This window comes from Stegastes partitus, unplaced genomic scaffold (genome assembly GCF_000690725.1).
Source record: "Stegastes partitus isolate 25-593 unplaced genomic scaffold, Stegastes_partitus-1.0.2 Scaffold8, whole genome shotgun sequence".
In the NCBI taxonomy this organism is placed as follows: Eukaryota; Metazoa; Chordata; class Actinopteri; family Pomacentridae; genus Stegastes; species Stegastes partitus.
In genome coordinates, this window is record NW_007577739.1 from 1,406,939 (window position 1) to 1,420,746 (window position 13,808).

At 42.9% G+C, this 13,808-nt stretch overlaps 2 protein-coding genes across 2 annotated transcripts; one reads left to right on the forward strand and one right to left on the reverse strand.

Annotated features, from left to right (window-relative positions):
* Window positions 1-120: 120 nt before the first annotated feature.
* ccdc197 (coiled-coil domain containing 197) lies at window positions 121-3,042 on the reverse strand. The gene is made up of 9 exons (XM_008284167.1): window positions 2,942-3,042; window positions 2,804-2,849; window positions 2,136-2,312; window positions 1,852-2,009; window positions 1,686-1,768; window positions 1,056-1,228; window positions 871-981; window positions 680-796; window positions 121-603 (listed from the first exon to the last, which is right to left on the reverse strand). The coding sequence occupies exons 1-9, from the start codon at window positions 3,040-3,042 to the stop codon at window positions 418-420; spliced, it is 1,152 nt and encodes a 383-aa protein (XP_008282389.1). The 3' UTR covers window positions 121-417.
* Window positions 3,043-7,764: 4,722 nt separating this feature from the next.
* Window positions 7,765-13,640, forward strand: LOC103358572 (ankyrin repeat and SOCS box protein 2-like). Its single transcript, XM_008283598.1, has 9 exons — window positions 7,765-7,818; window positions 8,322-8,502; window positions 10,995-11,164; window positions 11,349-11,504; window positions 11,595-11,840; window positions 11,931-12,102; window positions 12,234-12,837; window positions 12,929-13,082; window positions 13,216-13,640. Exons 2-9 carry the CDS (start codon window positions 8,381-8,383, stop codon window positions 13,344-13,346), a joined length of 1,755 nt encoding a protein of 584 aa, XP_008281820.1. The 5' UTR covers window positions 7,765-7,818; window positions 8,322-8,380; the 3' UTR covers window positions 13,347-13,640.
* Window positions 13,641-13,808: the final 168 nt, after the last annotated feature.

Sequence of the window (13,808 nt, forward strand, 5' to 3'; positions counted from 1 at the left end):
TCAGTGTGTTTTTCCTTCTTTAATGGGAGGCTATGAACACATCTGAGGACAACTGTATGTATAATTTAATACATAAGGAAGCTGCATACACGTCATTGCATACTCTGTCTGACAGCATCATTTAATTGTGATCATTTTATTTTAAAAGGAAACAATGATTAGATTTCAGTGACAAACATTTGCAAAGTTCTTCATTTGAAACTGTTGTTTTCATTTCAGTGGCTATATATCTCATCTAAAGTGCAATAATTGGTGCATAGCTGCTTCCAACACTGAGAATTCGCTATAAGAACAATCAAATATATCTAAAAATTTACTTAAACAGAAAACATCTGCTAAATTGTCGTCATTTTTTCTCCTTCCAGCATCAAGACTCAACCATCCTAAGTTTCTCTGATACATCCTGAAACCACAGCATCAGCTCAGCGTCTCGCTCTTCCTGCTGACTTTGCTCGAGCTTTTGATCTGCGTTTTGCTCCCGATGCTTTTCAGAGATCCTCTTCCCTTTTTGTCCGTCGCGGCCGTCGTGCTCGTCGTGGCGGAGCCCGACTCCATCAGCCTCCTCACCCTCCTCTCCGTGTCGGCCTTGTCCAGAATGAACTCCTGCAACAATCCAGGAAAACTAAGCAGTGCAGATTAAATGAGTCGCTGATAACCGGCGCATCAATGAGGACGTTACCTTCACCATGTCCATCACCGTCAACACGTTCATGCTCTCCAGCGGGCCGTATGCTGGGAGGTAACACTGCTCTGCCAGGTTGTTGACGGCCATCAGTAATCTGCCGTCCTCCTTCACCTGACAGGCAACAAACACATGTGGCTGTATTTCTTTCCAACACTCCCATCCTCACATGCTAAAGGGAATCCTACCTTCTCCCTGGACAGACTCTGCTCCATCAGGAAGTTGACCTCTGCCTGCTTGTTCTTCTCTGTCAGGGTTTCTAACTCGCTCTGGAGTTCAGACACTTCTTTGCTGGCCATCTGCAACAGCGACACCGTCACTCAAGCACTGAAGAAGAAACCAAACGTCTTTATGTGTGTGTGTAATATCTGACCAGCTTCCTTATGCTGTGCTCCTGCTTCATGCTCCGCAGCTGTCGGTGGCCCTGCTCCACCTGCTCCTCCATACGGCCCAGACGCTGCAGCAGCTCCTGATAGGTGATGGACAGGGCCTCGTGGCGCCGGATGATGGGCATGACCAGAGATTCAGAGCCGTTATCAAGGTAACCTGGAACAGATTGAGCCGTTTGTTGCATCTCGTAGCTACTGTGTAGTTAGCTAAGTAGGCTAAACAGATTCATGTACAAGTTCATCCATCATCTCTACACCTTAATCCTCACTAGGGGGCGGAGTCTATCCCAGCTGACTCAGGGTGAAGGCAGGTTCACCTGGACAGGTAACCAGTCTATCACAGGGCTACACTTAGAGACAGACAACCAAGCACACTCACATTCACACCTACGGACAATTTAGAATCACCAATTAACCTCAACATGTTTCTGGACTGTGTGGGAGGAAGCCGGAGAACCTGGAGAGAACCCACGCTGCACGGGGAGAACATGGAGACTCCACGCAGAAAGATCCCGGCTGTCCTCACCGAGGATCTTCTAGCTGTGAGGCGACGGTGCTAACCACCTGCTCACAAGTTCATTCATTGGGGAATTAAAAGTCAGTTTTCAACTTACTGCCTGGGAAGTTTTCGAGCGTTTTCATCAAGTAGTCCTCGTACATTTTGTATTTTGTCATTCTCTCCTTTAAAACTTGCTTCCTGTGAATTGAGATGCGGTAAAGTTGAGGTTAAACCAAAGAAGCTTAATGAGTAACATCGTCACTCTGGGTTCAGGTTCTCACCGGGCTCGAAGCTGCTTCAGCTGTTTGGTCAAATCTTCGATCTCCGTCCGTTTCAAAGCGTTCTGCTCCCGCGTCGCTTCACACGTCTTCAGCATTCGACGTCGCTTCGCTTCGTTTTCAGCCACAAACTTCTCGAATTTCATCACCTTTTCTTTAGTCTGGACGAAAATACAAAGCAAACCATATAAGGACGGCGTCATGTGGACGTCCTGTAAACATCAGTGACAGACGACTGCTCCATATTTATTTTTGTATTCGAGTAATTTTAGAAGGTCTCGACTCGCCTGCTGTTGTTTTTCCTCCAGCTCGGACCTTCTGTGAGCCAGAGCCTCCACGTTCTCCTCAAACTCCTGCCGTCTGAGCGCCAGTCGCTTGTCCACCTCGTCCAGCTCGGCCTGCTTCTTCAGGACCAGGCTCTTTTGCAAAGTGTGCACTCCTGTTCCTCGAAATCTGCTCCAAGTCTAAAAAACACAAAACAGAACCTCTCAGGTCTGTGTGGATTATGAGTTAACCTGGACATCCTAACAGATTCAGGACACTTGACCTCACAAACAAAAGGCTTCTTCAGTTATGAACAAAGTTGGGGGTGATGATATATTTCTCATCAGTCAGGTAGAACTGAAGACGCCTTTTGGAAGAGAGATGGCATCGCTTCAGGAATGAAAAAGATAAGTCTGGTCACTTTATATTGAAGCTCTTGGGATGAGCTCTGAGGTGCAGAAACACTGAAACCCTCCTGAAGTCCTACAATGAACAACCAGGCTTTATTTATGCAGAACTTTTCAAAAAGAAAAGGAAAAAGGTGATGAAAGACGTGGAGTAGAATTAAATATACCCCACAAATGAAAGATAAAACCTAGAGAAGGCCATAAAAATAGAGGTTTATGGTGCTTTTACTATATTTTTTGTGATCACACAGGTTGACAACACACACCTTCATCCTTGGTCTTACCTGTGTTCCTGCAGGTGTGTGGCTCCCATGTCCTTCCTTCCTGTAACTGAACAGAAAACAGTTTAATTCAATCAGAACATTTATAAATAGGATTTTAAAGACCGAGCACGAGCCTCCTGGTCCTGGTCCGTGTCCCACCTGTTCTCCTCCGACTGCGTGACAAAAACTCCTCTTATTCTGGTCTCCACGTTGGCTTTTCGGCCGCCGTCCGGCAGCGCAGGAAGGCAGCGGGTCGTCATGGTGTCGGTACCGTGCAGGAGTTCTGATGAGGGGAAACGCGTCCGTCGGTTCGCTCCACGTTCGGCCGATCGCAGGGGGAAACGATCGATGGTCTCCCCCCTCCCCGGATGTTTTCCTGGATTTGTGTAGCTGTTGCCTGGTAACCGCGGGCCAGACAACCGGGAATGCGCCGGGATCGTTTCGCCGTTGTCATGGCAACAGCTGGGGAGGCGGTTCTGCTAAATGGGCTGAATGAGACGCATAGAAATGAGCTGGTCCGAGGTCCGACAGCAGGAGGACACGACTCCGGGCTCATTCCTGCGAACCCTGGACCGAGCTGTGAGGACCAGAGTCAATAACTACACTGAAAAAAAAAAATAAATAAAAATAATACAAATTTTAGATGATTTTATAGCTGATTGAAATACAGAAAAAAAACCTTTTAACAGTCACACATTTTTAAAAAAAGTCATGCAAATTAATACCTTTTCCTGTGATTTTAAGATAAAATAAGATCAACTTTATTCATCTTGGAGGAAATTGTTTTGCCACAATACAATAAACAATAAATAAAGGATATAGTGGAATATACACAATTACACAGAGTTTAGTAGTGAAATAGAAATAAAAAAAGAATGCAAAGTACAAAAAGCAAAGTGTCTAAAAGTGTTTGTGTGGAGTGTCTAAGTGGATGCCAAAGAATAGTGTCTTGAAAAACCTAAATCAAAAAACACATGTACAAAATGCAACTGTAGGCTCATAACAAAACCAGATTAACAGAAGTGAACTGAATGTGCTGCACTAGAAATGTTGCACTTGAACAATGATAATAAGGAAAAGGTCTGATGATATCACACATGGAAGTGACTCGATAGATAATATCTATAAGTTAACAAAACTTCTGGAAAAAAATCAGTTAAATAACAGCTACAAAATGATTTACCACATATCAGGCCTTAAAATATAGAATTTACCTTCAAATAGCAGCTAATGTCTGTATTTTTTTTATTTCTTTCTGATTTAAATACAGTCAAAACTGTAAGCTTAGCAGGATATTTTTCCTCATATTTTCTGACCAATTAATAAATGATCCCTGTGTGATTTCACTAGTTATTCTCTACCATTTAAGAAAACAGGGGAAACTTGTAAAAGTATACAAGCGAGAACAGTGCATAAGCTGCTGACTGAGATGCTCTTGGTAAAAGTCCATCAGGAGCTTTCATGATAAATTCTGGCCCAGTACAGATTTTTCCAGTGAGATGAATCGCACAATGAACACTGTAGTGCTGATATGGAAACACAGAACACAAAAAGACAGTTTAATACCTCCATGCCACTGCCCTGCCCCTTCCCCCACCACACATCACTGTCCAAAGGACTTAATGCATTCCTGCTCTACTGTATATTTTTGCTATTTGACCTTCTGCACCATAACTATTTCACACGCTATATTTACATACTTGTCTACGTCAAAATCTATGAGTGAATGTGAGTGATGAGTGTATTGTGGTGATAGGAAGGTAGAGGCACAGCGAGCTAAGAATTTTATTGCACTCGTAACATGTTTCTTGCTGCCCACGACAATAAAAGCCTCTGAATCCTTTTAATCCTTTAAATGGCCAACAAGCTTTGTGCTTTACAACATTCAGATATTTGTTAAAATCCTGCAAAATACTCAATCACCTTATTAAAGCTTCTTCTTGCTGTCGGAGCCTTAAATGCCTCTTTATCATAATAAGTGCAATATGTAGTCAACATGCAGCCACCACTACCTCTGTGAAATATCCACTCTGTGCAATATACACTGTGCTTGTGCTTGTTAATTAGTTTCATCTTTTTATATTGAATTTTTTTGTATATTTTTTCAATATCAGGATCGGCTTTAATGACCAAGCACGTACACAACATACAAAGGATTTGGTTTTGGCTGTTTGTTGTTGCCCTAGGAATGAGCAATAGGAAAACTAAAAAATAAAATAACTATAGAAAGAAAAAAAATAAAATAAGATAACAAATATATACAAGAATTTACACATCTGAGCAGAAAAAATATATGCAGTGGTGCAAAGTAGCAGTGCAGCAGTATTATTATGTTGTATACAGTTGTTTACAAAGTTTTTATATATTTTTTTGCACCTTGCTTTTCGTTGTTCTCGTTGCAATGACAATAAAGTGAATCTGAATTCTTCAGATTACATCTCCTGCTTCTACCTCAGACACACATCAAGGATTGATGCATTTGCAAAAAAAATAGTTTCTTCATGCAGGTGAATGTAAAATGTCTACGTCACTGGAGGTTTCCAGTTTCCACATGAAGAAAGGAAGTTGCATCTTAAAAGATGTCACATGGTGTCACAACAACCATGCTTGCACATGTTAAACTGAGCATGAGGGGAAAAAAAACTGTGCCTCAGCAGACGATGGATTTTATTCATGTCATGTCGTCTCAGGGCACTTTGCATCGTGAGGTCAAGACTTTATGTTATAATATAGATGAAAAACCCAATGTTTCCTCCATGAAATGTAAAAGCACAGGTAAAATCATTATTACGCCTTTCCAAAATAGATGTTTTGACATGAGAGTAAAAAAACCCAGATGTATTGGATAACATCAGTGAAGGCTGCACTACATTTATTAGTGTCAGGCTCACTGACAAGGCTGAACTGGAACAAGTATAAATTACACCTGTTCTGTTCCTGTTATGACAACTCAGACTGCCTGCTGTGAAACAGGATCCTCCAGGATTCAGGTTTAATTCATTACACTGAAATGGACCATGTCGGATTATATCATTTTCACCTGGCATTTCTACAAGTTTGTAAAATATGTAAACACGGAACCAAAGAAGTGCTGTTATGTTCAGAGGGGAAGTATCGTATGGACTCGTGTTATAACATAGAGGCTGATGCAGTAATAAAAACCCTGCAGTTATTAGGTTTTATGGTTATTATCAGCTTTTGTTGAACCTGTTTTAGAGAACTGCTGATACAGTGGAGTTAAACACACCTGTACTCACCTGTAGACATGTTTTTCACTCTGCTGATGTTAATGAGAGCAGACGATTAGACACGTGTGGCTTTCATGTCTTCTAGTTTGAATGCAATATTACATGCAGTAAGTGAGCCTTCAGTGTTTTGAGCATCACACAGCAGTCTGTGCACTGCATGGTAACCGGTTGTAGAAAGTAGCTTAGTACATTTACTCATGTGCTCCACTATTTGTATTTCACTTGGATATTTTCATTTTAGGGGGCTGTAAGGTGGCTCACAGCAAGAAGGTTGCCGGTTCGTGTCCCGGTGAGGACACCCGGGATCTTTCTGCGTGGAGTCTCCATGTTCTCCCCGTGCAGCGTGGGTTCTCTCTGGGTTCTCCGGCTTCTTCCCACAGTCCAGAAACATGCTGAGGTTAATTGGTGATTCTAAATTGTCTGTAGGTGTGAATGTGAGTGTGCTTGGTTGTCTGTCTCTAAGTGTGGCCCTGTGATAGACTGGTTACCTGTCCAGGTGAACCTGCCTTCGCCCTGAGTCAGCTGGGATAGACTCCAGCCCCCCATGACCCTAGTGAGGATTAAGGTGTAGAGATAATGGATGGATGGATTTTCATTTTAGGCAAATGTACACTTAGACTCCACTGCATTTCAGAAGGTAATATTGCACTTTAAACTAAACTAGATATAAGTAACAGCTTTAGGGTAAAGATTTGACAAAATGGATTACAGCACCAGCTTTTAAAATACAACGCAGGGTAAAGATGAAGCCAAGCCGAGTTCTGACATCTCACAAAAAGCGGCGTGTAATCGGGGTCAGAAGTTGTTAACAGCTCCATCAGAAAGTGATTTCTTTCCCATTAAACACTTTGCTTGCTGTCATTTTAATAAACGTTCAAATGATCCAATAAGTCACAGATCAGAAATTAAGATTAGATTAAAAGTTCAAAAACTGAAAACTGATTTGTGGATCAGTTTTTCCTTCTTTTCTCTCTCATTGATTATGTGACAACCCCTCAGATGTGTCTGCTGTGTATAAATCTGGATGTAAAGGAGCTCAAACGAGCTCCACTGCTGCTGCTGACACACTGATGCTGCAGAATTAATATTCTAATGATGTCACTTATGCATCAGTCAGAGAGAGCGAACCAGCACTTTAACACTTTAACTTCATCATGTAATGTGTTTACGTTGCTGTATTGGTGCTTTTACTCAAGTAAAGGATCTGAATATTTCTGCCACCACCACATATTACATATTTAATTTGATGGTTGATTCCAGCTGTATGTAATCACTGTAAAGATCAGGTTTTTTATGGGTATACAGTAAAAAAAAAAATAGAAAAAACAACAGCCTGCATTTACGGTCATATCTGAACTGCACATAAAAGACAATAAATTAACTCATTCTCTGGATTTTTTTGTATCTAGAATCTAAGAACAACACAATTCCAAGACTGTACTTGAATCACCAAGTTTGTCTTTGTCGGACAAATACGTAGGACTCTTCAGTAATTTGCCTCAGAGCTACGTCGTCTAGTTCCCCCGGCTGTCAGTAGATATGCTGCATGACTTGTTTGTTGCAGAAACAAAAAAAACAAAAAACAAAAGCCACTTCCAGTTTAGATGCAGGAAGCTTTTTTTTTCGCAAACACTTCTGAAGAAATGATTGTGAAACACAAATCTACTGGGCACTCTTCACGCACGTTTTCACATGTTGTCACGCCACAGTAAGATCTGATCAAACAGAAGGACGTTAGCGTTGTGTTCAGTGACTTCTGTGAGCGAGGATCAGGAACGCTGCTCTGTGGTGAGTGCTGGTTCATGAGGATTGAACTTTAAAGGAAATATTTGAACGTGCATTTTTAAATCTCTTTTCTTTCTGTGTGTGTGCATGTAGTTTAGTCTTTGTTAAAAAAAAATATGATGATGAACTTAATACTTCCTTAGTTTGTTAATTGCAATCATAGTTGAGGGAATAAACTGTGATCTCAGCTTTGTGTGCTGCTGTAATGCCGTCCTTCATGCTGCATATCTCCCTGTTACCCTCCACACATCAGTGTTGCCTCTGGAGCAGCAGAATCAAGTGGAAGCACAGTTGAACATGTCCTTAAAAGGCATCCCCCCTCTGTGCCTGAGCTGCTGCTCACTGATGTCTGCCAGTGCACATTTCAGCTCTTTCAAATCAGTTTGGTCTTCAATTGTATGCTGCATGTGTGTTATTACACTGGACTTTGTCTTTGTTTAAATTCTGCAGCTAATGTTTCAGCTTCTGTTTTCTCCTTTTCTTTTGTGGATGGTTCATCTGTAGAGAAGACAACCTCACATTCCTGGATGTCCCCGTCCTCAGAGCGGACTACAAATCTGCCGTAATGATCGCAGTCAGCAGATCCAGGTCTCTTTATCAGAGACTAAACAATGATATCAAAAGCAGGCTGGCGGCTTGCTCCCTGACTCTTCACACTTCGCCCAGCGCCACAACAAACTCGCTCAGGTGAGAAAAATGTGATTTCACTTTCTCCAACAGAGCTGTACTGCAATGCTTTACATTTTTAGATGGTAGAAGATAAAAATGCATACAAAGTTGTTCATTGTTTGTTCGTACAAGGTTCTGAAACATCACATGAAATGACTAAAACAACAACTGAAGAAGAACGACAAGAAAAAGAGAAAAGGTTTGTTGAGTGTTGCTGGAGAAGTAGAGCTCAGTTATCTGAAGGTCGTGATCCAAAGGAGTGTAACGTGATGAGCCTGGATCTTGGAAAGGATATAAATTATGAACAAACTTGTAAAAGGTCCAAAAGTTATTATTTGGCTAACATATCATAACCTAACACGTTATGCACATGTTGAATCTAAACCCCTAAAAGCATGTGACATGCAAAGAAACCAGCAACTGCTGCACTAATGCAAATTAAATACAGCTGCAGGAGGCTTGAACGTCTTTTCCTGTAGAAAGCAACGATATGCAGATAAATTAAAGCAACATAAAGTGTCTCTGGACCACAGTTACTGCTAGAACATCTTCAGTGTTCTTGCTTTGGAATCTCCAAGTTTTTTTGTAGATCGTCCATTTTTCCCATCTGTTGTCCCAGATTGATTGATTTCATAATATATGTGAGTCTCTCCATAACGTGCATCTCATCAATGATTTCCAGCCAGTTCCTCCAAGTAGGGGGTCTTCTTTGTGCCATTTCCTTGTGATGGCTTTTTAAAATCTTAATCAGACACCAGTCTTAGCCTTGGATGCTTTACATTTCCTAACTATAGCACAGTGCATGTTTTAGGTATTAATATCTTTCTCATCTCTTTCCACACATCGTCCCAGTATTTTTTAATTTTGGTCCAACACCATAAAACATGTGTGTGACCCACATTCTGGAGCACTGTTCACATGTTGGTGCAAAATCCCCCATAAGTGTTCAGTTGCGATCTCGTGACTGCGGAGGCCGTAACGTCCGATTCACATCTTTTTTTTTCTACTCGTCAGGCCCTGTGCATGGGGGGCATCCAGGAAGAGACCACCTCCATCAGGGTAGAACTGTGTCACAGACAGGATTTGTATTGATTTGCAGCAACAAAGAGAACAAATGGACTCAAACCACGTCTGCAAAACGGCCCTCGCAGCATAACAGAGCCACCAGCTCTCCTCGCTGTCAGGGTCAAGAGTTCAGGATTTTCCTGTGATTTGAGTATCAGCAGATCTAAACTGCTGCTGCTGCTTCTGCTTCCCCTCCGTGACACAGGTTACACGAGTGTCAATCACAAAACACGTCCCTCTGGTACAGAGACGCGGTAGTTGGTAAATTACAATCAAGCATGAGGGGATTTGCATCCTAAAATATCCAAAAATGCTACAGAAGAGATGCAAATGAGCTTTGGCCTGAGGTCATCATAAACAAGAACAACTGAGTCAGTGTTCTCATGTGATGCTGCAGGCTCTAACCAAAATCTGGTGGTCTGTTTTAAAGAACAATGATCGTTTCATACAACACTTTGCCAGGCCAATCTGTGGCCAAACTATAAAATAATTCAATAAAGTTAAACGTATAGAAGAGGAAAAACTACTGCATTAAAGTCTAAACTGAAGTCAAACCACAGTTTTTGTGGCTCTTCTGATTATCTCATAACGTCAGCCTCAGGATTAATATGCCCGGGCTATCTTGTGTTCAGATACAGGACTTTGAAAAGGGAGCGGTGCCTCGTGGATTGAAGCTTGTCTATCTTTTATTTTCTGCAGTTGTCTTGTCTGCTTGCTTCATTTAGGAACGCAGCCAATTAAATAAAGGCTATGAGGAAGAGAAAAAAAAAAACGAGCTCGGCTTAGGCTGCGTTATCTTCCTGCGCCGTTCCCCTTATCTCTGGATGTCCGAGTCTTTTGACATATATGGATAAACCCGTCACCCTCCCGCCTGACAATACAGTCCCAAAATAATCCGAGAGCGCACAGCTGAGCCCTGCGCGGCGCCGCAACGCTGCTCCGCCGCCGCCGACGCACCGTCAGAGGAAACACTGCCGCAAACATCTACCATCAGTAATGACGAAATTCAGCTATTCTGACTACTTATCTCAGTTCCGTAACGCCGGACGTAAATGTAATAATGTTCTGTCGCGACTGCGGGGAGATAGGAGGAGAGGAGACAATCAGAGCGACGGAGCGTCAGAGGCGGAGTGAGTCTTTTGTTGGACATGGAGGCTGCATGTGTTTGTCTGTGTGAGTGTGTGAGTGTGTGTGTTTGTGTGCAACTCAGGTCTTCGAAGCATAAAAGCCAAACGTGTTTAATCTTGATGAATACATCCACCACGTCTGGTCTATTTGCTTCATGAAGCTCATTAAAGTCAAAGAAATTCAAATAAACACCAAATGCAAAAAAAAAAGATTTTAAATCCACGTTTGAATCACATCCCATCAAATGACACTGATGTCTGCCTGAAATGACACTTGATTGCATTAATTAAAGTGATTTTTGTTCTTCTCCTTTCAAGGGATGTTGACCCGGTGGTCTTTGCCGTCAGGAGAGGGGATGTGGAGGCTGTTAATGATCTGGTGACATCCTCTTCTCACAGCCTGCTGAAGGAGAACAAAGACGGGTGGATACCCTTGCATGATGCCGCCTACTGTGGACAGACCGAGTGCCTGAAGACCCTATTGAAGGGTACGGCAGTGAAATGCATTCAGTGTTCCCAAAACATTTGTCAGTTTGAATCACATATTCAGTAAAGAAAACAACCCTGAAGATATTGAGTGAGGTGTTATGGTGCACTGTTTTCACATTCTCTCAAAATGCTAAATGAGTCACCCAGCTGGTTTGTGTGATATGTTTATTTTCTTGTTTCTAGCCCATCCAGGCTCAGTAGACAAACGTACATTGCAGGAGCAGACGGCGTTGCTGCTTGCTGTGTCTTGTGAACACTTGGCATGCGTGCGGTGCCTTCTGGAGGCAGGAGCTGACCCTGACATCAGCAGCAATAACAAAGAAACTCCTTTGTACAAAGGTACAGCTGTGAAATCACAACTATTTAGAGATAAACAACATGTATAGGAGCCACAGACGGTATAGAAATGACTCTTGTGTGTCTCTGCAGCATGTGAGCTGCAGAATGTGGACATGGTGAGCCTCATTCTCTCATGCGGGGCCACCGTGAACCAGCGGTGTGGCCAGGGGTGGACGGCCCTGCACGAGGCCGTGTCCAGAAACAACACGGAGATCTGTGAGATACTAATAAGAGCCGGGGCCACCATCAATCCACCGAATACCTACAGCATCACACCTCTCATTGTAGCAGCTCAGCGAGGACAGATGAGGGCACTGTGTTACCTTATTGGGAAAGGTACTTCTCTGCAAAAACAAAAAAACACACTCCTACATCTCACGATCCTGATCCTCATTTAAATGTTCTAAAGGAAAAATGCTTTTTTAGGTGCAGATGTGAACATGCAGACATGTGATGGAGTCACCGCGCTGCATGCGGCCAGCAAAAATGGCCACAGGGAAATCGTGGCTTTACTGTTGAGTAAAAATGCAGATGCCAACAAACCCACTACCTCAGGACTGCTGCCTCTGCATGTTGCTGCCCAGTACGGACACCATGAGTAAGTTAGCACGCTATCATCTGTTCATTATTATGATAGAAAACTCAAGACATCTGTAGCCTGATGCAAAATCTGCAATAGACTGAATGTTGTATGTGCTATTTCTTTCTCTTTCTTATTTTTGTATTCAGGATTGTGTCCCTGCTTGTCTCCGTGACGAGTCGAGCCAGGCTCCGGCACAGTTGGATCAGCCCCCTCCACCTGGCAGCAGAGCACAACAGACACACTGTGGCAGCTGTGCTGCTGAAGACAGGTGCAGATGTAAACGCCACACTGGCCCACAGTCACTCCATCCAGTATGCTGATCGACGGGCCACAGCCCTCTACTTTGCTATTGCCAACGGCAGCACCAAGACAGCAGAGGTCCTCCTGAACGCCGGTGCCAGCCTGAGCCTGGATCCAGTCAGCCCTCTGCTCATGGCTGTACGTCAGGGCTGCGTCAGCACCGTGTCTCTGCTGCTGGACAGAGGGGCCGACGTGAATGCCACAATCCCATCTTATGCTACTACATTCCCAGCTCTCGTCGCTCTTTGTATGAACAATCTGCCTCTGCTCAAGTGCCTGCTGGACAACGGCTGCGATGCCCTCTCCTGTTTTGCCTGTGCTTACGGCAGTGGCCCTCACCCAGCTGCAGGAGAATCCAGTATAAGGACTGCTGGCAGCAATGGCTTTGTTTTGCAGAATGACAGCATGCTTCCTTTAAACTGCACCGAGCCACCAGAAAGGGCAACGCAGGTGAAGGAAAAGAGCAAAAAACATTTTACAGTAACCAAAAATATCTATGTTCCCTTTAAGTAACGTGTATTGTTATCATTTTCTCCTTCAGTTCTGCGAGTGGATCTCGACACCTGTCATGTGTAAATGGGCAGGGCCAATTATAGACTTGCTGCTGGAGCATGTCGGTCATGTTCAGCTGTGCAACAAGCTCATCGAACTGCTGGACAGCCGAGAAGAATGGAGCACTGTTAAGATGAAGTCACGTAAGTATCACGTAAAATCTTTGTCTTCATTTTGTGTCTCTTTCACTTCCTCACACATGCACACAACACAATCGTGGTGTGCGGATGTGCAAGCAGCAGTCCTCCTTATCGTTTCTCTTTGCCTCGTCTACAGTGTCACCGCGTCCACTGCTGCACCTGTGTAGATTAAGGATTCGGAGCCAGATGGGGAGACACAGACTGAGATCTATCACATGCTTACCTCTGCCAAACAGACTGATCAGATACCTGACGCTGGCTGAGTGACTTTAAGATGAACCTCAAGCAATATAGTCCTCAGAGATATGACTATATTTATCTTTTTTGTGGGTCTTTTTATAGCTGTATCTGATATCTGTAAATGGTCCTCTCAAAGAAATTCTCTATGTATAAATATCTATTTATAATATATGTGATGTGACAATAAGGCTCTTTAATCTGTCCTCCTTTTTTTCCCCCCCACAGAAACCTTCAGTGAAAGGTAAAAATGATCTAGTGCCCAAAGGAGTTCTTGAGGGAAGTAGAATCATTTATTTAAAAATAAAAAGCCATTGTTCCAAATGTGCCAATCAAACATTACTGTGACAAAGAAAGGCAATTCTCACAGTTGAAAGAGGGAACTAAAACAGGATGTTTGGATTCATTCCTGTGACATTTTGTACTTAAAATAAAGAACAGTGCTTCTCTGTAGACACCTAAAAGTAGAAACCTTTGAACTTACTGTCAGAT

Excerpts from the sequence above, each read along its gene's own strand:
- LOC103358572 (XM_008283598.1), top strand. The coding sequence starts at position 8,381 with ATGATCGCAGTCAGCAGATCCAGGTCTCTTTATCAGAGACTAAACAAT. Across the intron at positions 11,165-11,348 it reads CCTGAAGACCCTATTGAAGG|CCCATCCAGGCTCAGTAGAC; the intron begins GTACGGCAGTGA and ends TCTTGTTTCTAG. Across the intron at positions 11,505-11,594 it reads AGAAACTCCTTTGTACAAAG|CATGTGAGCTGCAGAATGTG; the intron begins GTACAGCTGTGA and ends GTGTCTCTGCAG.
- ccdc197 (XM_008284167.1), bottom strand. The coding sequence starts at position 3,042 with ATGACGACCCGCTGCCTTCCTGCGCTGCCGGACGGCGGCCGAAAAGCC. Across the intron at positions 2,313-2,803 it reads ACACACCTGCAGGAACACAG|ACTTGGAGCAGATTTCGAGG; the intron begins GTAAGACCAAGG and ends TGTGTTTTTTAG. Across the intron at positions 797-870 it reads AGAGTCTGTCCAGGGAGAAG|GTGAAGGAGGACGGCAGATT; the intron begins GTAGGATTCCCT and ends GTTGCCTGTCAG.